Below are 24,051 nucleotides of genomic sequence, written 5' to 3'. Positions count from 1 at the left end.
CTTCCTATTGTTGATTTCTAGTTTCGTACCATTGTGGTTAGAAAAGACATTTGGTATGATTTCAGTCATCTTACACTTGCTAAGACTTTTTGTGTCCTGTCATATCCTGGAGCGCGTTCCATGTGCACCTGAGAGGAATGTGTGCTCTGCTGCTCTTGGGTGGGATGCTCTGCATGCGTGTTAGGTCCATTGGTCTAAAGTATGCTTGCTGCTTGTCCAGCTCTCCTTATTTCCAGTCTGGATGCTGTGTGCGTATTATTGAAAGTGCGGCTTGAATTTCCCTGCTATCACTGTACTGTCATCTATTTCCTCCTTCAGATCTGTCAGTATTTGCTTAATATATTTAGGTGTTTTGATGTTGGGGGCATATATATTTAAGACTGTTATATTATCTTGATGAATTGACCTGTATTCATCATATAATGACCTTGTTTGTCTCTTCTTACAGTTTTGGCTTAAAGTCTGTTTTGTCTGATGTAAGTAGTTACCTTTGCTTTCCTTTGGTTTCCATTTGCATTTTCCATACCTTCACTTTGAGCCACTTAACTTTAAGGGAAGTTAACATGAGTCTCTTGTCGGCTGCATATAATTGGGTCTTGTTTTTTAATCCTTTAACCCACTCTATATCTTTTGATTAGAGAATTCAATCCGTGTACTTTTACACTAAATAATTATTGTTAGGTAAGGACTTCCGATGGCGGTGGTGGCCAGAGCCAGTGGTAGCAGTGTGCTGCAGGGGCCAGTGGCAGACACACATGTAGTGGTGTGGGCCAGGACAGGCAGCAGGGGCTGGGTCAGCTGCGGGCTCACTGGCAGCCCTGGCTGGCTGTGTGCATGTGCGGTTGCTGGATCATGCCATGGGCAGGCAGCGGTGGAGACAGATGTTGGGTCAGGCTGGGGGCATGCTGGGGCTGGCTGCAGGTGAGTGCAGTGGGCAGATCAATGACAGAAGACAGGGCCTGATCCGGGCCCACTAGCAGTGGTGGGGACCTTGGCTCTCGGCGTGCTACCCTGAGGCTGCAGCCTTCCGTGGGTGTGCGCACTGTGGTGGAAGACAGCAACGTGCAGGGGCCCCGCCGGTGCGGGTGGCCTGCAGTGCGTGCATGGTAGGGGCATCAGCTGTAGGTGTCTGGGCTGGAAGTCATGCAGCCGCAGAGGCCTGGGCTGGCTGCTGATGTGGTGCCCAGGCTCTGGCAGGGGCCCAGGGGAGGGACCAGGGAAAGACTCCAGCAGCTGGTGGCAGTGAGATACCCACGGGGTGGAAGCTGGGGAATCTGCAGGGGCTCGGCGGTGGCTGTGCTGGCCTTTGCTTTCCTCTGTGGCAACATGTGCTGGTTATGCCTGCAGAGCAGGTCCCTTTGAGGCACTGTCACTCCCGCTGTGCGGCTGCCACTAGTGCCCCTGCTTTTCCTCCGTGTCCCCAGCCGTGTCTGTAATCCAGCTTTGCCAGTCTGGGTGGGGTGTAAGTGAAACAGGACTTTCACATAGCGCGGGTCCCCTCAGAAAGGCTGGGGACCCTGCTGACTCACCGGCTCTTCCTCTCCGGGAGGTGGAAGGTGGCCCCCAGAGCTGGCCTCTTCACGGGCGGCAGTTTAATTGTTGATCTTCGTGGAGGGATGCAGACCGCGGTCTCCAAAATGCTACCATGCCCTACGGTCTTTTAATGGGCGATTTTTTTAAAAAGCAATTTTAAATGGATTAATAATCAAATAGACTGTAAATATTTTTAAAGACATCCAATAAGAAAATAATAAACATTGTTAATCTAATTTTTATTTTTGAACTTATCTTTTATTTCCAATTGAATCTAATTTTTTTCTCACAATGCTCCAGGCAATATTAGTAAGGTCAATAAACACACACCATTAAATATAAACATAGGAAATGTTATTTTCTATTAGCTTTAAAACCCAGAGAAGAGGAAGACTGTGGGAGACAAGAGTAGGGGCGGGGGGCTCTTAGTTGGGCATGGGCCCAGGAAAGGCTCCTCTAAGGCACTTGGTAATTGTGGCCAGAAGGACAAGACGGCCCTGGCTGGGTGTCCTGAGCCAGCAATTGAGGACTGAAGGAAAGGCTGATGCAGGGAGTGAGGTGCATCCTAGTGCGAGGGGCTCTGTCATGGTTTAAGCTTAGGTGTCTGCTGCTTTGTGGGAAAAATGGCGTGGGGGAATGAGGCTTCCTGGTGGAATCACGGTGCTGCTCGGGGGTGACTGCCACATCCAGGCAGTAGATGAGGGCAGCCCTGCTGGCGGCGGAGAGATGGAAATGAGGAGAAATGGACAGAGTCAAGGTGGAGGGAGAACCTCCGGGACCTCCTGGGGGAACTGAAACGGAGAGATGCGTGAGAGGTGGCAGAAAGGACTCCTGGATCCGTCTTGCAGAAGCAGTGATGCTCCCGAGGTAGTGGCTGGAGGAGGACCGCATGGGGACACCTGAAGGGCACCAGGGTTTCTCAGAAGGGTCAGAGGAAGGCTGAATTCCATTTTAACGACGTGGAGACAGTGCGGCTCTGAGACTGCTGAATGAAGATACCGAGCACACACAAAACTCAGTCAAAGTAGATGTTTCCTGTTCGGCTCAACCCTTTCCCTGGGTGCCAAGCGGCAGCAGCCAAGCCCTGAGCGGTGGGCGCTGCCGGCCTCACCGCCCCTGGGCTCACCTGCAACAGGGCGCTCCGTCAGGCCCCTCGCCCCGCAGCTCTGCTCTGCTCCCCAACTCGGATAACGGAAAACGGTACCTCCTTCTGGAGGACATGCTCCTCCTCCCTCCCCTGCCTGTTTTCCGGGTGCACGATTGTGCTTCTGGAAGGATGTCCCTGGGGCTGTCAGCGCTAGATGCGGATCATTGTGTGCGGCGTAAGCGTGGATGGGCCGGGGGTGGTGGTGAGGGGGTGAGCCTTAATCTTTCCACCGAAAGTGTATTATTAAACCATTACACGGGGGAGAGGGAGGCAAGACAAAAGATCTGTTTGGGCTGATTTCCCTGTGTGTTAATTTAAATAACTAAGCAGGGATCTTGGGAGCTGACCTGTCAGCCAGGCTGACTGCCTTCTGTCCTCCCCTCCTCAGCCCTGCACTTAACCATCTTTTTCTCCCCACCTGCTCCATCCCTTCCTCAATTTACAGTTATTTGAAAGAACTTTAGAGGGTGCATCCCACCCCATCCGTGGAACCTGATGTCAAGGAGATGCAGGCGGGTGTATGACCTGCCTTCCTGGGCTGGTGGGTGGGGACAGGGTGGGTTAACAGAGGGGATGATGGGGGGCTGTCTGAGCCGAGTCTTAAGGAGGCACGGCTGTTGGGGTGAGGAGTAGAGTTGCAAGGGTGTTGGTTCTAGACACAGGGACAAAAATGTGCAAAAATATGAAAATTGGAGTCAGACAGAAGAAATATAAAAAGCGTGTGATGATCTCTTGGAAGAACAGAACTACAAGGTGGGCAAGGACCGACTCCCTGCATCCAGGGCTGGTCACTTTTGCTTTGGGGCTCCGGGAAATTCTTGCTCAAGGATCAAACCTGTCTTGACCCCCCAGACTGGCCACATCTCTCCTTTCCTCCTGGGATGTGCTGGAGTCACAGGTTCCACTGTTCCTCTGTGACATGCTGAGAGCCCGTGGTGCTCAGGACTTCACTGTCATCTGTTTATAAAAGCTGGTCCGTGGCTGTCAAGGATCAAGCTGGTCAGATCCAGTTTCCCTCACTGTCCTTCATCTTAAACCCCCTGGCCTTCTGAACACTGGGGCATGAACTCTCCTGACAAGCGTTCACCCCTCTCATTGCAGAGGCCTGTGTTTCCCTGTGTCCCCCACTCACCAGACCCCTCCTTTGTCTCAGCCACTCGAGGTGCGTGGTGTGCCCTCCGGTAGGGAGGCTGGGTGTGTGTTTGGCTCTGTCCTGTAGGGGACTGAACAGAGACATGCGACTCTGTCAAAAAGCCACACAGACCTAGAGACACAATCACATCAACAGAGCCTCGGGCCCTGGGACAGCTTGCCTCCTTGTCTCACTGCCGGGTTTCTTCTCTGAAAATTCTTCTGTTTCCATGGCCCAAACTATCTGTTTACTTACATGCTGGAAAACACAAGCCCTGATTTCATCCTGTGTGGTCCCCGGCTCCCACTGGCCAGGAGGACATGCCCTTTTGCACATTTGCCAAGATCTGACACGCAGCCCAGAGCTCTTCTCAGATAGCACCTGCTTCCCTGGCGTTTAGTGGACCAGCTGGTTCCTTTTCATTGTTTCTCTGTCAGGTGGTGCTAGCCTGTCTTTTCCAGCCCCGGCTACCTGGGGTCCCAGCCATCACTCACGTCCTACCCTGCCGGCCAGCCTCCCTCCGGCCCCTCACCTCCGCCGGGAATGTTGCCACGGCACTTGGCTGACTCTTGGCTCTTGGGGAGTCACTGAATTATTCATTCTGAACACAGAAGCCAAGACAATTTAAAACACTCCGAGTGTCCCTTGTGAGGGCCACAGAGCTTGTTAATTAACTTGCAAGTTCTTGACTCAACGCCAACTTGTGCGCGGGCTCAGGAACCCTTCCCCTTGGGCGGGGGTCCTAACTGCGCCACTAACTGTGCAACATGGGAGACGCCTTGTAACTTCTCTTCGTTTGTGAGATGGGTGTAAAAGTAGTGCCCGACTTCCAGGGTTGTTGGGAATGTTAAGTGAAAAGAGCTTTTTCACAGCACCTGGCCCAGAGGAATCCCGTTCAGTCCTTGTCAGCCAGGCTGGGTCAGGGTCTCCGTGAGAGCTGGGCGGACCACCCCCCCCACAACGTGCTGTACTACAAAAAGATGCAGGGACCCCGGCCCATCTCCCTTTAATGACACGTTTCCCCCCCAGGTTATCAGTTTACATCCTTCCCGCCTTGAACGGTCTTGGAACCCAGCACCTCTGACTGCTTTTTCACTTTGTACCGTACAGGGATGGAAAGATTACTTGGAATACATTTGCCTTCTTTTTAAAGGCTCTGAGGTGTCTCTGAGTGGGTGTTAATGTTGCCCCCAAAGGAGCCAAAAATGTCTCGGTGTCCCTGCAAGGCAGCCACAAAAGAGCTTTTCAAAAGATCTCATGAAAAGGCATGTGAAATGGACCATAATGTCTCACAAGTTCAAAAGTCTTCACCCTCCCCCCTTTTAAAGTCACTTTTCAACAATCCAAATTTAACTAATTCAGGTAGGTTTCCTCATTGTCTGTTTCGGTCTGTATGACGTCATTTGTCAAGTCAGAAAAGCGGTGGGGGGCTGCTGCAGGTCAGAGGCAAATGAGTTAGATACTGTTATGGGCTAAATGGTATCCCCCCAAAATTTACACGTTAAAGCCCTAACCCCCAGTTCCTCAGAATGTGACCATGTTTGGAGACAGGTCCTTTAAAGATGCAATTAAGCTAAAAAGAAGTCTTAGAAGTGGGCCCTAATCCACCACGTCTGGCGTCCTTTGAGAAGAGTTCAGGACACAGACAGGACACAGAGGGAAGACCGTGTGAGGGAAGACACAGGGAGAAGGCAGCCGTCTGTAAGGCAAGGAGAGAGGCCTCTGGAGGAGCCAGCCCCACTTTAATCTGACCTCCAGATCTGTGAGAAAATTCACTTCTGTTGTCTTAGCCACCGAGTCTGTGACACTGCTTTGGTAGTCCCAGCAAACTAGCATGGGCATCGGTGAGACGCTACAGCACCGCACAGACCGTCCCAACCCGCGACGCAGCGCTGCCCCACCTGCACGTTCAAGGTGCCCATTTCTTTACAAACTTGGAGAAGTACAGTTTACTCACTGACAAAATCTAAAGTTTCAGAATTCGTGTCTCTCACCTGTCTACCGGTGATTAGGCGAGTGGAACCTAATTCCCCTTGTCACTTCCTCTGTCTCGCGCTCAGCTTCTCCCTGCAGGTACCCGAGTCTGTGCTCTGCAGACCTGGTGCAGACCAGCCAGCGCCACTTGCTGGGTGCTCACTGTGTACTGGAGATAAAGGCAACCCAGGAGGGGACTTTTCAGTGCATGTTTTATCGCAGTTTTCTAAAAATAATGCACCTTTCCTAAGTTGATGGCACTTGGGAACTGGCAGCCTTGAGCTCAGTAATTGGACAGATAGTGAGAAAAGCCTGAAATCCTTCCTGATTAGCGAAACTCCATACAGTTCCCAAATCTGTGTCTGGCCACTTAGCGGGAATGACAGACTGTCACAAAATGAGTTGCTCTAGTAGAAAGGAGAGAATTCTGAAATGTGAAGTGGAAGGAGGAGATTGATGGTCAGACGACAGTCAGGGAAACTGAGAAGGGATGACACTGATTGGCAGATCTAGGTAGAAAATCGCTGAGTCTCTGAGTTTGAACAAAGAAATCCCCACTGCCCGGTGAGTGGAGGCCAACAGAAGATGTAATCCAAGCCCTTGTGTTACAGAGCACGGGGCCCCACGCAGGTGGGGCTCAGCCCTCTCGGCCTCACCCGGCACAGCAAGGGTCCGTCTCCTCACCCACGTGCTTCAACACCACCCATTCTAACAGCTCCCCCCAAAGAGGGGTGTGGCGTCACCATTCAAAAGATTCTGGGTTGTTGAAACAAAATAACGCTACGTAAGATAAATCCTGCTCAAATCGTCCATTGTCTGCAGCATTCAGAATTCTGGGAGAAGCGATGCAGGGACGGAAGCCTGTGGCCTCTGTGGCGTGGAAGCCTGGCCCGGGGCTGCGCCCTGGGGGCGCTGAAGTCCCGGGCCAGCGTGCCCTGTGACCTGTCTGTGAGGGGGGCTGGTGTTTTCCTGTTCGCTGTTTCACTTGTCCAGTCTTCAGTGTTTCCTTCCTCCAGTTAGCCGTGGGTTCAGTTTATTCTTCTTTTTCTAGTTCCTTAATATGTAAAATTAGGTTACTGACTTGAAAGCTTGCTTCCCTCCTAAGGCAGGTGTTTGCAGCTCTGAGCTTCCCCCCAAGCACCGCTTTGCTGCGTCTCGGAGGTTCTCGTGTGCCGTGTTTCTGTTTTCCTTCGTCTCAAAGGTCCTTTCTCATTTTGCTTGTGATTTATTCTTTGACGCCTTTTGCTATTCAGCAGTGCGTTGTTTAGCTTCCACGTATTTGTGGAATTTTCCATTTTTCTTCTGTTATTAAAATTTTTTTTTTTAATTTTGTTAGGGGGTAATTAGCTTTATATATTTATTTTTTAAATGAAGGTACTGGGGATTGAACTCAGGACCTTATGCATGCTAAGCATGTGCTCTGCCATTGAGCTATACCCGCCCCCCACCCTCCGTTATTGATTTTTAGTTTCATTCCCTTGTGGTCAGAGGAGATGCTTTGTATGATTTCAGTGTTTTTAAATGTATTGAGACTTTGCTGAACGGATGGTCTATCTGGGGCAGTGTTTCATGTGCCCTTGAAAAGAGTGTATATTCTGCTGTTGTTGCATGGAGTTCTCTGCATACATCTGGTAGGTCTAGTTGGGTTACAAGTGTAGTTTAAATCTTCTATTTCCTTGTCATTATTCTGTCCAGCTTTTCTAACCATGATCAAAAGTGTAATATTGAAGTCTCCAAGTATTATTGTAGAACTGTCTTATTTCTTCCTGAATTTTGTCAGTTTTTGCCTCATACATTTTTTAAGGTTCTGTATGAGGTTCATATATATTTATAATTTCTATATATTCTGTTTTATTGAAGTATTGTCAGTTACAATGCATCCATTTTTGGTGTACAGCATAATATTTCAGTCATGCATATACCTACATATATTCGTTTTCATATTGTTTTTCATTAAAGGTTACTACAAGCTACTGAATATAGTTCCCTGTGCTATACAGAAGAAAAATTTTAATCTGTTTTCATATGTAGTAGTTAATATTTGCAAATCTCAAACTCTCAAATTTATCCCTTCCTACCCCCTCCCCCCAGTAACCAAAAGGTTGTTTACTATGTCTGTGAGTCTGTTTCTGTTTTGTAGATGAGTTCATTAGTGCCTTTTTTCTTTTTTTTAGATTCCACATATAAGTGATATCATATGGTATTTTTCTTTCTCTTTCTGGCTTACTTCCCTTAGAATGATGAACTCCAGGTCATCCATGTTGCTGCAAATGGCACTATTTTATTCTTTTTTATGGCTGAATAGTATTCCATTGTATAAATATACCACAGCTTCTTTATCCAGTCATCTGTTGATGGACTAATTTCTATATATTCTTAATAGACTGAGTCTCTCATTATAGAGTGTCCTTCTTTGTTTCTTATAGCAAATTTTGTTTTTAGCTCTCTGTTGGTTGTGTTTGAGTGGAATGCCTTTTTCCATCCATTCACTTTCAACTTATTTGTATTTTTGGAACTAAAATGAATCCCTTGTGGACAGTATATAGTTTATATTTCTTTATTGATTCTGCCAGTCTCTACCTTTTAATTGGAGTGTTTGTTCCATTCATATTTAATATAATTACTGACAAGGAAGTACTTTGCCTTTTTTCTGTTTGCTTTCTTTCATTTCTTCTTTTTTTGGTAATGTTTAAAATTAATCTGTTAAGGGGTGGTGTTATGGGCTGAACTGTGTCTCTCCAAATTTATATGTTGAAATCCTAACACCCAGTAGCTCAGAATGTGGCTGTATTTGGGGACAGGGTCTCTAAAGAGGTGACTAAGTCTATGTGCTTTCTATATGTCTATTGCTTTTCTGGTTCCTCAGTTCTTCCCTTATTGCCTTCTTTTGCATTTAATTGATTATTTTTTTCTCATGCACCATTTCAACTCTCATCTCGTTTCTCTTACTGTATATGTATTTTTAGTTATTTTCTTCATGGTTACTCTGGGGATTTAAGTTAACATCTAAATTAGTGACAAGCTAGTTTGCATGAAGACCAGCATAGTTTCAATGGTGTATCCTAAAAACGTTGCCCCTGTAGTTCTTGTCCCCTCTCATGTTGCTGTCATCACAGATCACATCTTTATACATCATTTGTCCAGTAACAAAATCAGCATTTTATGCATTTGTCTTTTAAACCATATAAAGATAAGAAAGGTTTATGAACCAGAAATAAAAATAATACTGGCTGTTACAGTCACTCATGTCTTGACCGCGACTGGTGCCCTTCATTTCTTCATGTGTCTTTCAGTTACTGTCTAGGGCTCTTTTATCTCCCCTTAAAGGACTCCCTTTAATGTTTATAATAGGGCTGATCTATTAATAGTGAATGCCCTCAGTTTTTGTTTATCTGGAATATCTTAATTTATCCTTCATTTTTGAAGGATACTTTTTGCTGGAAATAGGATTCTTGTTTTAGATTTTTTTCCTTCCAGCACTTTGAATATGTCACTTCACTGCCTCTGGCTTCCATGGCCTGTGATGGAAATCAGCTGTTAATCTTATTTAGGATCTCTCGTGCATGATGAGTTGCTTCTGTCTAGCTGTTTTCAAAATTCCCCCCTTCATCTTTGGCTTTTCTTTTTTTTAAGAAGAGGTACTGGGGATTGAACCCAGGACCTTGTGCCTGCTAAGCATGCACTCTACCACTGAGCTTTACAAACAGCCACCATCTATGGCTTTCAACAGTTGATTTTAATGTGTCACAGTGTGGATCTCTAAGTTTATCCTACTTGGAGTTTGTTGAATTTTGATGTTAGATTAATATTTCTTGTTAGAATGGAGAAAGTTTTGACTATTATGTCTTCAAATATTCTTTCTGCTCCTTTCTCCTTTTTCACTTCTTTTGGGACTCCCATTATATGTGTTTTGGTACTTTTGATGGTGTCCCAGAGGTCTCTTGGGCTTTGTTCATTTTTATTCATTCTTTTTTCTCTCTGTCCTCAAACTGGCTAATTTCATTGGACTTTTATCTTCAAGTCTGCTGATTCTCTACCTTCTCAGATCTGCTGTTAAAACCTTCTAGTGAATTTTCCATTTCATTTATTGCTTTTTTTTTCACCTGCAGAATTTCCATCTGGTTCTTTTACAACTTCTATCTCTTTATTGATATTCTCTATTTCTTGAAACATCGTTTTCTAAATTTCCTTAGTTTCCTTGTATATGTTTTCCTTTATCTCCTTGATTTTAAAGCAGTTGATTTAAAATGTTTGCTAGTAAATCAGTGTCTTTGCTTTTCCAGAGACAGTTTCTGTTAATTACCTTTTTTCACCCGTGAGTGGCATATCTATTTTTGTTTCTTTGTATGCCTCTTAATTTTTTTGTTGAAAGCTGGATATTTTCATTATTCTAATGTGGTAACTCAGGAAATTAGATCCTTCTCCATCCGTAGGGTTTGTTGTTTTTTTTTTTTTTCCTTTTGTGATATTGTTGTTTGTTTAGTGAGTTTTCTCAACCATTTTTTTAAGTCTGTATTCTTTGTCATGTGTGGCCACTCTCATTAGCTGAGTGGCCAGCTAGTGATTTGATACAGACTCACTGATCACCTGGAGTAAAAAAACAAGATGAAAACTCTCTTCGTCTTTGCAGGTAGGCTCTGTGCGTACGTGGGAGTGCTCTTTTAAGCTCAGCCAACGTTGTCATACAGCTTTGTCGTAGGTTTCACTCCCTGCTTGTGCAGAGCCTGAAGATGATCTGGAGATGAGAACGTAGGGTCTTCTTGGGTCTTTTCTCAGCTTGTGTCCAGTCCTGGCCATGCACAGGGCCTTCTAGATTGTCTGGAATATGTAGGAGACTTTCAGCCCTTCTTTCCCCAAGTGTCTCCTTCCTCAGCCTCTCCTCTTTAGCCTCTCAGTCTGTCTGTTGCTTGCCCCAGCTGTATCCATTGCCCTTGTGACTGTGGTGAATTCATTTGCCTTGAACTGTTTTCAACAAATACACCCTAGGAAGACACCTCTGAGTCAGTGGAAACAAAGGCAGATCCTTGAGCCCATCCTTCAGGGACCCACCAGACAGATCAAAATAAGCAACCAACATTCTTTGAGAAAAAGGCCTGTAGCATTCCTGTTACCAGCAACCGGCACCAGGAATGTGTGTTCCCATCTGCAAGGCCACCACCCAGCTGGGGAGTGGAGGCTGGCAACAGGCTGAGTTCAGATGCCACAGAGCTCACTACTGGTTTTCAGTTATTTTTTTTTTTCTTCATTAATTGTTCTCTGGTTGTTGTAAGTTTTTTATTAATTTCCAGAGTTCCAGAAACAGCTGATGCTGACTGTTCTGGCAGTTTATTCACTGCTTTTGTGCATGTTTCCTAGACCACTTCACGACACTTCTCTAGTGTTGTTTAAAGCATTTACTATGTACCAGGCATCAGTCTGTGCATCTGTGCTGATGCGTCGGAACTTAACGCTGTAAGATAAGCTTCATAGAGTCCCCTTGATGGGGCAGTTTGGGCTCAGGACTGCTGAGTGACACAGCACAGACCGGAGACTGAGCTGAGCGTTGGAGCTGCTGTTTGATTTCCCCGTCTGCTCCGTCTGCTTCCCCAGCACGACCTTGTTAACTGCATTATGCTTTATGATTAGAGAGATACTTGGATTTCATTTTGAGAAAGGAATTTCTTTGCATATCTGTGCTGTTCTCTTTTTGCAGCATTATTTTTTTTTATTGCCCAGGCTTGTGTTGATTTTCTTGCATTTGATTTATTTAAGAAGGTTTATTGCTGGATGTGTGGGTACACATATAAAATTAACCAAAACATTTCCACTCACGTCCGTCATTACAGTGCCTTCCTGAGAAACACAGACATTATCCATGCTCATGTTTCTTTTCATTGTATTGTATAAATCTTCCACCTTTTACTAAGAAACACACATATTAAAAAAGAAACAGATCTGAACCTGCGGACTCTCCCCTTGAGAGTGTTCTATCCGTCCCTTAATAAATCCTCACTTTTCTTTCTTAAAAAAAAAAAAGAAAGAAAGAAACAGCCATGCTCATCAAAATAGATCAATAAAGTTTATATCCCTTTTCAATGAGAAATATGTGAAGTTTATAAAATGATCACACATCCACTAGTTTTCCCAAAATATGTAAGAATTGCTGGCATCTTCCTTTCAGTGTCATCCCAAGAGGAATGAAAATCCTAATGAACAGTGCAAAGTTCAGAGAGGATTTTTAATCCAGCAGAAATCTGCTCGTTGGTCTCATGTGCGGCCTTATTACGCTGAAGAGTGCAAAATGAATGAATTAGCTTTAGAATGACTTGTGAAATGTGTAACTCAAGCTGGAAGTTACAGCTGCATCTACACAAGTTTCTTTGTAAAGTGTGGAACTTCACTATTAAGTAAACCAAACCATGCATCATTTTAGGGTGGTCTCATTTGAATTTCCAGATGATGCCCTAAGTCGTGCTTTTTACAAGGTTGCCCTTCATTGAATTTAAATTCTATTACCTTTTTAAAAATATATTTTTATTGAGGTATAGTCAGTTGTCAATGCCATGTCAATTTCTGGTGTACAGCACAGTGCTTTAGTCATACAGGAACGTACATATATTCCTTTTCATATTCTTTTTAACCATAAGTTGCTTCAAGAGACTGAATATATATAGTTCCCCATGCTATACAGTGCAAACTTGTTGTTTACCTATTTTATACATAGTAGTTAGTATCTGCACATCTCAAACTCCCAATTTATCATCCCTTCCCACCCCCATGAGTTTGTTTTCTATGTCTGTAAATTCTATTACCTTTTAAACAAGTCATTGGGTATTTTATTCTCCTGCTGTCCATTGGCTGCTCCCTCTCCTCCCCCTCAGCTGAACTTGCTGAATTGGTATCTCATCTTCATCACGGGCCGACCCCCTGCTTCGATCTGGCTAGGATCAGAGCTGGTGCTCAGGCAGAGCTCCCTCGGGGGGTCTACTAACCAGGGCAGGAGCGGCCAGGCCCTCAGAGAAGCCAGGCTGGCAGTTCTGGTTTGGACCCACCACAATTGCAGCTGACCTACAACTGCAGCAACTGTCACAGGAGGGACCAGCATGCACAGGTCAGCTAGTGAAAAAACAGGGTGGGGGTGGCGGAGCATGGCAATGACCTTTGGGTTCCAACATCCTTTGTTCCCAACTTGTCAATGTCTAGATGCAAAAAGTTCAGTTTTTATGTAGCTGAGCTTTAGAATGCACTATCCTCAAACCTTTACTATGCATTGTAGTTAGCTCCCAGGAAACCTACCTGACAACGTATGTGGCGCATCACTGCTTATCACGCCGCGCGGGCTAGTGACTGTTCACAGGAGGAGAGATGCGTTCATGCACGCTTTTATTTAATGAATATGTTTGCGGTTCTTTCTGAGCACAGGAGTAAAGGGCGGAAAGCTGCCAGTCAACAGGGCTTTGACATCAGGCAGGGCTCAGACTTATTAAATACGTATGTGTGGACATGTAAATATGCATGTGTATTCTATTGATAAAAAGGCCAATTCTCTGTAATATCTGAATAACCCTCTCTTACTTGCCAGCCTAGAGGTAAGGCAACTATAGGGAAAACAGGCCTGCAGTCCTCAGAGCCGGGCTTCCTTTCAGAGACTCGCCTCCCTCCCCAGCCCTCCTTGCCCAGCACAGAAGGGGCTCCTCCTGCAGGTATGATCTACAGTCCATCATCTCAGAGGGTGTGACTCAGGCAGAAAGCAAGGAAAATTCTCTGGAGTGTTGAAGGAGCCTTGCTCAGCCCCGTCCAGGTGGGAATAAAGCAGAGGCAGCAGAACCACAAAGATGCTGCCCACAGGAAGGCCCGATGAGCAGCGCCAGCGTTCCTCCGTCTCCAAACCCCACATCCCTTTGGATGGGCACAACTGCGGCAGATCGAGAGCATCCCTTACGTGAAGCCGTCCTCTGTTCTTTACAAAGACTCACTCGGAAAAGTATTACGACCAAATTGAGCCTCACTTCTTTCCGCTAACACCAATCATTAGGCTCTATGTTAACACTGAATTGCCAGTCCCCGTAAATTCCATATATTGCCTGGAAGTCACTGCAGCCTCTTTATAGGAAGGTTATGTTTCCACTGACAGAGCCGGCGGAGGCGGGGCGGGCGGATCGGCCGCTGACTGAGCCAGGCTGTGATCTGCAGGGCAGTGAGCAGTTTGTGAGCTGTTTATAAAGCGGCTAAACCAAATTTCTTTTTTAACTCTGAAAGTTATTTCAAAATATACACAGGGCTGCTATTCAGCGCACTAACAACTGGGCATTGGATTCATAATATCATTAATGTTATTATTTCATTTTAGGGAAACTATTGTAACCAATTAGCACAAACTTAGTGGCTTAAAATTATGCAAATTTATTATCACAACTCTCTGGGGACCAGAAGTCTGAAACAGGTCCTACGCTGGCAGGATTGTGTCTCTTCTGGATTCTTCTGGGGAGATGTGTTTCCTTGCCTTTTCCAGCCCCAGGGGTCTGCCTGCCTTCCCTGGTTCCTGGCTCTGCACCGCTGCTTCCAGCATCCCAGCTCCCCCTCTCACACTCAGGCACTCCTGCCTCCTTCTTATAAGTAGCCGTGTGCTTCCCTTGGGCCCACCCAGAAAATCAGGAAAATCTCTCCATCCCAAGATCCTTCACTTAATCTCATCTTAAAAGTCCCTTCAGCCATGATCGGTTTTATATTCACAATTAGGAAGGGTTAGGGCATGAACACCTTTGGAGAAATCATTATTTTTGCCTGCCACCATCTATTCTGCGCCACCTCCAAATTCATGTCTTTCTCACGTGCAAAATATTTTTTCTTTTTTTTTTTAATTTAAAAAAATTGAAGTATAGTCAATTTACAATGTTGTGTTAATTTCTGGTGCACAGTATAGTGATTCAGTCATATACACATATATATTCCTTTTCATATTCTTTTTCAAGGTACTGAGTATATTTCCCTGTGCTGTACAGTGGGACCTCCATATTTATATATTTTATATATAGTAGTTAGTATCTGCAAATCCTGAACTCCCAATTTCTCCCTCCACTCCCGCCTGCCCCCAGTGGTAACCGCAAGTTTGTTTTCTACGTCTGTGAGTCTGTTTCTGTCATGCAAAATGTACTAATGTCATTCCAGTATCCCCCAAAGCCTCCACTCATTACAGCATCAAATTCAAGTCCGTAACCGCAACTAAACCTCATCAGCTCCAAAGTTCCAAATCTCATCATCTGAATCATCTAAACTAGGTGGGAAGGTCTGGGGATGAGCAGCCCTGAGGTACACTTCTCCGTCTGTGTATGTGTGGAACTCAAGAAGCAAGTTAATTACCCACAAAATACAACGGTGGGACAAGCATAAGATAAAAGTTACAGAGATTCCCATTTGAAAGGAGAGGAAATGGTAGGAAAAAAAGGAAGCACTATTCCTCCCAAATTTCTAAATGCAGCTAGGCGAACAGCACGCGGTTTCAAGGCCTGGGACTGATCCTGTGACATGAGGCTCCTTTCCCTGGGCCTAAGGCTCTTGCCCTTGGAGTCATCTTTGCTATTTCGTGAAGGTAGCATATGTTTACAGTTGAGTAGTTTTTTCAACCTATTTCCCGCCTTTAGAATGTTGGGGTTCTGACAGCCTTCTTTTGTTTTGACCTCTCTCAGTCCCATTCAGTCCAAACCAACAATGTTTCCACTGGTATAAAACTTCCAAGAATCTTGTACATCTCCTGTGTATGTCTCAAGAATGTACACTACCAGACGTGAGGCTCCTCCATCAGTCTTTCATGGATAATTGATCCTCTATTCCTGGCTTTTTCTTACATGACGGAGAGGACCCATGAGTCACACACCTAATGTCCTCAAAGAGTCTGAGGTCGTGGCCAAAGGCTGTCCAGCCACACCCTTGGCTCTCTCTTAGAGAGCGCTTTCCTGACGATGGCTCTCCCAATTACAGCACCTTTTGCAACCTGGACAAACTGAGAATTTCCCAAATCAAGTACTGGTCCTCTTTTTTGTTGGCAGTTCTTAACATGAATCTATCTCTTGTCACATTTTACAATAAGCAGCAGGAAAAAAACAAAACAAAACAAAAAACCAGGTCACAGCTTTGACACTTAGCCTGGAAATCTCATCTAACTGTTCAATGGCATCACTGTACCAGCTTCCTGTGGTTACTGTAACAGATCACCACAAACTTGGTGACTTGACCAACATAAAAATTTATCCTCTTACATTTCTGGAGACTGTCAGTCTGAAGTCAGTGTCCCTGGGGCAGAATCAAGGTGTGGGCAGGGCTGGTCTCCCTTTGGAGGCTCTGGGAAGAACCCACTGACGTATCTTTTCCAGTTTATGCAGCTGCATGCCTGCATTCCTTGGCTCAGGGCTGCTTCCCACATCTTCAAAGCCAGCAGCATTGTATCTTTACATATCTCTCTGCTTTCATCTGCTCACCTTCATCCTTTTATCTGAGTGTGACTGCCCTTTGTCTTTCCCTTATAAGGCTCTTTGTGGGTGCATTTAGTGCCCACCTGGACGGTCTCCCCGTCTCAAGACCCTTAACCTGATCACATCTGCAAAGACCTCTCTCCCTATAAGGTAATGTTGACAACTTCCAAAGACTCGGAACTGATGTCTTTAGGGGCGTTGTCTGGCCCACCACAGTCTTTCACAAGTTCTGCTTTCCACGTAATCATAGACACAGTTCAGCCAAGCTTCTGTCACTATGTGGTGAGGTCTCTTTCCCTCCAGTTTCCAGGAACATGTTCCTTATTTCCTTCTGAGCCAGTAAGGCCTTTGATTTCCATACTTCTACCAACAGTGTCTTTATGACCATATAACGTAGGTTTTCTCTCCCATGCTTCTCACTGCAAGTTCTCATTACAGAATCATTAACATTCACATTTCAATTAACAGTCTGTTCAAGGCAGTTGTACGCTTTCTCTATAATGAATTTCAGAATTCTTCCAGCCTCTTCCCACTGCCCAATTCCAAGTTATTTCCAGATTGTTAGGTACTTGTTACCATAGCATCCCACTTCTGGGGACCACATTTTGTATTATTGTCCTATTGATGTAGCAAACTATCGTAAAATTATTGCCTGAAACACAGTTAATTTGTTGTCTTACAGTTCTGGAGGGAAGAAGTCCAAAAAGGTCTTAGGAAGCCAAAAAATTCAGCTGTAAAGAAATCCTTCTGGATCTCTAGGGGAGAATCTGTCTCTTGCCTCTTCGGGCCCCAGGAGGCCATCTGCATTCCTGGGTCCATGACCACAACCCTGTGACCTCTGCTTTTCTCATCCCTTCGCCTCTGACTCTGACACGCCTGCCTCCCCCTCCTCATCAGGACCCGGTTGTGATTATACTGGGCCCATCTGGATAATCTGGGATAATCTCCTCTATCCAAGAGCCTTAACGTGATCGCCTCTGCAAAGCCCTTTGGTTATTTAAGGTAACACATTCACAAGTTTGGAGCTGTTGGGGGTTGGGACGTAGACGTCTTTGCAGGACGTTATTCTGTCTACCACTACCACACTGTCTGTCACAGTGATGCAGGATTGTCATGTAAATAAAGAAGGCTCTAATCTGAAGACCAGATTGGGGAGAAATCTGGAGGCTAACCCTCTTTTCTCATCTATTAATTTTTTTTTTCAGAGAATAAAGCAACTGTCATTATTTCTCTTATTTCTCTTTTTCAAATGGGAAGGCTGGACCAGAGAGGTTAGGCAGCTAACAAAGGCCACACAGCTCATTAATGTCAATGTTACTCTGGAATTTGGCTGTTTTCCCGTCTCAAAGCACACTGCTCTGGGACCTGCCTTTGGGCACGCAGAGAGCTTTCTCAGGAGTTTGTGATCCTAGGCCCTTGATGAGGCTGATATAAATCCAAGTGGAAGCAAACAGCCTAACTCACCAAGTGCCCTTTTCCAGACCTTAAAATTCAGACATCCAAAAATGGGACATTACATTCCAATAAATTAGTGCTTGAATGTCTTAGAAAGTGGAAGTAAAACAGAAAGTTGATCTTTGGGGGAAGAAAAGCTGGATTCTTGGATCTACCAGTAATTCAGTGAAGTTTTTTCATAGGCACATCTCTTCATCTTTTGTGCTTCAGTTTTTATCTGAAAAGTAAGGTGTCTAATAGGTGGCCTGGCCGGCTCCTTTGAGCTGTGACAGCCCACGTTCCGCAGCGGGCTTTGATCTCAGTTCCATGTGAAGGAGTTGGTTATACATCAGGGCACACTGCGTTCTGAAGGATCCCATGAATGGAAGGCGCTCTCTTATCAAGAGACATTTTTTTTTGAAAATTATAAAAGTATAGGCCTTTTTTGAAATGTTGAAAGGGATCGAAAACGTAAATGTTCTCTTACTAAAGCTGAAACATTTGCTATCAGGGAATTTATCTGAATAATACATTCATTCCTCAGGGGAGAGACGCTATCAGAGATGAAGTGTATTTTTCCGATGTTTGGAATTCTAGTTCTAAGAAGATTTATTAAAATGGGGGAACAATCTGTGAGGCTCTAATGTTAGCATTTGTCAAGATGGTAATTATAGAATTATTATATTTTTCTGTTTCTACTGGAATTATTTTTTTCTTTCAAGAGTCTTCTTTTTAGATCCAGCGAATCTCCGTCCACCTGTCTGTACCCTGTCCCTCCTGCTGCATGCTAACAGCAGACTCCCTGGTGTACACTCCTTGCCATCTTTAAATGCTGTCACTGCAATGGTTTTGGCCCAGCGGTCAGTGCCAAACAGCCAGAATAAAGCAAGATATGAGATTCTATTTTTAATAAGGGCCTAGATCACCATGGCAGGAAGGCTGGCTTCTCACCTCTCTTAAAAATACATGGTGTTGGGCAAGAAAGAAGAGCATATGAGGAAAAGGACAAAAAGCCCGGAGTGGGCAGAATGCCCAAGGTGGGAGGTCAAGTCTCGCTGAGGACGCCTTCTCTGACAAGTCAGGGCAAATGACAGTAAAACAGGTGGCAGTGCCTCCAGTGGTCTTGGGGACTGAAGCAGAGAGCCAGCACGGAGCAGGGGGAAGAAGAGGCGTTGACCATGATTCACCACCTTGTCAAGAACTCAGACAACAGATCTGGCTTCAGGACAGGCTCCAGAGCCAGCGGGCTATTGCTTGTTTCCTGGCAGGGGGCAGAAGCCCAGTTCTGCGAGCTGGGAGACTTGGCAGCGTCTAGAAAGAAGATCCCGTGACAGAGGGACATCTCCAAGTCACCCTGATGATGGAAGTGCGGCCCGTAAAGCTGCTGACGTTGTTGGAGGCGACTTGAAGACTGCAGCGCTGGGTCTGCTGGTTGAAGTCTGCTGTGCCTATGACTGGGCTGGGACAGTCAGGAGTGAATCAGTAAGAAGCTAACTCACAGCATGGCTCCCCTGTTTGAGATTTATAGATATTAACCACTATATACAAATACAGATTTTAAAAAAAGTTTCTGCTGTATAGCACAGGGAACTATGTTCAATATCTTGTAATAAATTTTAATGAAAAAGAATATGAAAAGAAATATATGTGTTTATATATGTGTGACTGAAGCATTGTGCTGGACACCAGAAATTGACACATTGTAACTGACTGTACTTCAATTAAAAAAAAAAAAGGTCGTCCCTGATGCGAAAGCTGACTGCTGATTTGTTCTGACCTAAAATTCTTGCATCTTGTTTTTCTCCTTTCTCTGGCAAGCCCCCAGCCTTTCCATTACCCTCTCCACTCCCTCTATATTCTTTCCCCAGAATAGCCATCCTTTAACCCAGAAGCTGTGTTCAGAGGTGGTCACGGGCTGATGGCCTCAGAAGAATACAGTTTCTCCGTGATGCTGGGTGGATTCTTCAAGGCCAAGAACACAGCACCCGGAAGAAACACCCTGTTTGTGGCTGCCTTTCTGTCCTGCCCAGCTGTTCTGTAAAACCTCAGGACACCAGTGTCAGGATGGATTCAGTCTCTACGGCATGAGCCCGCTGCGACTCGCTCTGCCTGGCAGAGCAGTAAAGCTGCTCTTTTCCTGGTGCCCCCCAAACTCTGTCTCTGGGTCTGAATTTGTTTTGGGGGGCACAGAGGCTGGTGTTTTGGCAACAGGATCACCTGAAGCCCCCCCCACTCCTGACTCTGCTCCCACAGACTGAGCCCCATCTTCCCCACACCAGGGCCACACACTGTTGGAACAGGCGTAGACCAGCACCGGAAGGACGCTGCCAGTCAGAAGCCTCCTCCTCCGTGCACCTACGGAACCACGTCTTCATATGCTGGTTTTCACATTTATAGCTTTGTACTCAGCAGTACAGCTTTATGTATACGCTCTTTCCGTGCTAAAAATGTGCTTCTTAAGGAAATTCTGGGTTTACTGAGCTCATCTTGATTTTATTCTCTGGAACATATTCGATTCATTTAATTTTTCTGCCCCACTATTGCTTTATTTAACCAATCACTTGAGTTTACTAACAATCAGATAAAATACCACTATTTTCCTTTATGTTGGCTGAATGTCCTCCTCTCAGGCTATGGTTTTTAAAGCCCTGATTTTCTTAATTCTAATAAGTAAATCTACAAAAAAACTTTCTTCGCCTTACCCATTTCATAGTCTCTAATCATAGTCCTTTTCCACAGTTCTATGCTTGAAGATGTCCACACATACACAGATTTTATATATTACACACACCTGCGTGCTAGAATTAAATATTTCACCTTTCAAAGTCATGCTTAATGTATAGATTTTAGTGATGTGGGAAATACTCCTGCTGTAATATTAAGTAAACAAGAGACTGAATTTTAGATACCAAGAACAAAAAGAAAGCATATATACCTGTGAAAAAGATCCGGATAAAAGATGCCGGGTGAAATGATAAATGAAGTGATATGTATTTATAATTGTCTTCTTTACAGCTTTTCTGTATTTTCCATATTCTTCTATGAACATGTGTGGCATGTAATTTTAACTATCATCTCCCTGCCTGAATATGAGACTTTTGTGGTATGTTCCTGTCCATGTGCACTCACAGCCTCTGGAAATTGCTCCATTTTGGGGAGAGCGCCCCCTCCCCCCAGCAGAGATGGCGGAGGATTCCCTCTCCCTGACGGGCACATCTTCCTCCCGCGGACACGTTTTAGTTCCAGAGAATGCATGCGTTGACTACTCCGTCCAGTCATCAAGGGTGAATTACGTGCCCAATTGAGTAACGAAAGGTTAATCTACCCTAAAAGAGGGAAATAGTAAAGGTAAAATGATCGTCCTCACATTCTGACTCACTCCAGGCACAGGCAAGACCCAGCCGTAACCCAGCAAGGCAGGCACGACAGCGCTGGCGCAACGCTGAACTGCTGTTGTCTAAGACTGGAGTTGTAACGTCTGCTTCAAGTTGACCATGCTGCGCTTTGATTTCATTTTGTGTAATTTCATTTCATTTTAAATAATAGAATTAGAAACGAAGAGACGGAAGGCTAGCTCGTGAAAGAAAGTTAGATTTACTGCCTAATTAGTGAAGTCTGTAGGGAAGGAAAAGGCCCACAGTGTGGCGACTCTGGGAGTGTAGACGGTGCCCAGGGTCACAGAGTCCGTGGGGGACGTGCCGTTAGTGGCTCTGAATTCTCGTCCAGCCTCTCAGCATCCACGCGTCACTTTCTCCCCTTGTCGGCTGGGGTCGGGGGGTGGTGATAGCGGCACATCTCATGGAGCTACTCTGATCCGGTGTGTCAGTGCAGGTGAAGCACGTGACACAGCGCCCGGCATAGACACACAGCTCTCAGGACCCGCGCTGCTTTGGTCACTGGTGACGGCGGTAGTGGATGGTGGTGTTTTATTATTTGGAAGACCAGGCTTGGATTGAAAACAGGAGGATTGCTTCCGTAACACAATTACACCTCCTGCTCTGTGACATCAGCCCGATGCACAGTAATTATAGCCAGCTTCTGTTTAAAATGCGGACTGTGCGTTTACTCCGCATTTACTTTTTTTTTGAGCTTATAAACTATTTTAGAAAATACATACATTTTCAGCCTTGTTGAAGGAAGTTTTTTAGATTACTCTGAGCAAGGGATGGGAGAGAAAGAATAAATTATCTTTAAAGCCATCTCAGATTGCTTTACAAGCAGTAATGTATGTACAGACACAGCAGCCACAGAACCCGAGCAGACTTGATTTAAGCCTTATTTCTAAATGATGTTCGTCTACAATGCAATCCTGTGTGATTTGGTGGGACAGTTTTAAACGATCTCATAAAAGGTAGTAAATTCAAACACTGAGTGGCGTATTTAATACGGCTTTCGGGAACAGGGGGCGTGTCCAGTAAGTAGCCAGATCGGTGAGTCCTTGAAAGGTGTCCCTCTCTTGTTTTGCAGCTTGACCATCTCTGCAGAGTGCCCGATGCAGCTCGAAGACTTCCCGATGGACGCCCACGCCTGCCCTCTGAAATTTGGCAGCTGTAAGTTATTTTCGCAAGTAAGAACCATGGATCTACTTTGGGGGTTGCTTCCGCATACATTCAGGGGCATTTAGGTTCTCAGATGTGAATGAGCAGGATGTGAGCTGGACGATGCCCTGGACGGCTGGGGCTTGCCGTGGGCACACACGCGTTTGTCCTCACAGACTGGCGTCCTTGTCTACAACTGAGAGGATGCCAGTGGAGGCCCCGCCACCTACAGTGTGTTCCTGAGGATGCATTTCCCCGCCCCCAGACCTTCCCCCGGCCACTTCTGTCTTGTTTCCTCTTCCCAGATTGTGGGTCACTTCTCCAAGGACCCTTAATGACCCAATTTCCATTACCCAGCCCATAACTTTTCACTGCCTGGTGGTCATTGCTGTGTTGAATCACTTCTCAGGTGTTCCATACAGACTGGTTTATTTATAGGTGTGTTACTTAATTTTTAAACAGTTTGGAGATATTCCTGTGATTTTCTGTTATGGATTTCCAGCTTAATTCCACTGTAGTCAGAGGACACCCTCTGTATGATTTCAATTTTTCTTACGTTTTTTGAGATTTATTTCATGACCCAGAATACGATTCATGTTGATAATCTATTCTGAAATCCGAACACTTGAAGATTATGTGCATTTTGTGGTTGCTTGGTGGAATAATCTGCAAGGATTGATTCGAGCCCATTAATTATGCTGTTGTGATACTGCTTGCTGATTTTCTGTCTAAAACAATTGTTGAGAAAGAGATGTTGACGTCTCCAGCTGTAATTGTGGATTTGTCTATTTCTACTTTCAGGTTTTTTTTAAATTTTATTTTATTGAATTACAGTCAGTTTACAATGCTGTGTCAATTTCCAGTGTAGAGCACAATGCTTCATATATGAACATACATATACTCATTGTCAAATTCTTTTTCACCTTGAGCTACCACAAGATCTTGTATATATTTCCCTGTGCTATACAGTATAGTTTTGTTTATCTATTCTACATATGCCTGTCAGTATCTACAAATTTTGAATGTCCCTTCCCACCCCTCTCCCCCCAGCAATCACAAATTTGTATTCTATGTCTATGAGTCTGTTTCCGTTTTATATTTAAGTTCATTTGTCTTCTTCTTTTTTTTTTTTTTAGATTCCACATATGAGTGATCTCATATGGTATTTTTCTTTCTCTTTCTGGCTTACTTCACTTAGAATGACCATCTCCAGATCCATCCATGTTGCTGCAGATAGCATTATTGTATTCTTTTTTATGGCTGAGTAGTATTCCACTGTATAAATATATCACAACTTCTTTATCCAGTCATCTGTCAATGGATATCCATCAGTTTTTGTTTCCCATATTTCTCAGCTGTGTTTTGGTTCATAGACATTCAGGATGATCACTTCTTCTGGGTGGGATAACCCTGTATTGCTGCATAACGTCCCCCTCTGTCTCTGGTAACTTTCTCTGCTTTGAAGCCTACATTAGCTGATATCCTTATAGCCTCTCTAGTTTTTTTTTTTTCTGATTAATGTTCGAATGATACATGTATTTCCATATATTTACTGTAAGTATCTATATATCATTCCACTAAAATGAGTTTCTTGCAGATGAAGTGTAGTTGGGTCTTATTTTTTAATTCACTTTGCTAGTCTTTATCTTTCAATTGATGTATTTTCATCATCTACATTTTATGGACTGTTGCTATGTTAGGGCTTAAGTCTGCCATTTTATTATTTTTGTTGTTGTCTTCTGTTCTCTGTGTTTTCCATTTCTCTGTTTTCTTTTTCCTGACTCCCTGTGGGTTAGCTGAACATCTATTATGATTCCATTTTGATTTATTTATAGTATTTTTTGT

At 44.7% G+C, this 24,051-nt stretch overlaps 1 protein-coding gene across 3 annotated transcripts in view; it reads left to right on the top strand.

Moving 5' to 3' along the window:
- Nucleotides 1-24,051, top strand: part of GABRA5 (gamma-aminobutyric acid type A receptor subunit alpha5) — a 79,429-nt gene that overhangs the window by 28,440 nt on the left and 26,938 nt on the right. For all 3 annotated transcript variants that reach the window (XM_010946256.3, XM_074354008.1, XM_074354009.1), the window contains exon 7: nt 22,136-22,218. In XM_010946256.3, coding sequence (XP_010944558.1) covers nt 22,136-22,218 — 83 coding nt within the window. The remainder of the gene's footprint in view (nt 1-22,135; nt 22,219-24,051) is intronic.

The sequence above is a fragment of the Camelus bactrianus genome, chromosome 27 (assembly GCF_048773025.1).
Source record: "Camelus bactrianus isolate YW-2024 breed Bactrian camel chromosome 27, ASM4877302v1, whole genome shotgun sequence".
In the NCBI taxonomy this organism is placed as follows: Eukaryota; Metazoa; Chordata; class Mammalia; order Artiodactyla; family Camelidae; genus Camelus; species Camelus bactrianus.
Note: the sequence above shows the minus strand (reverse complement) of the source record. Positions and strands in the feature narration are given on the sequence as shown.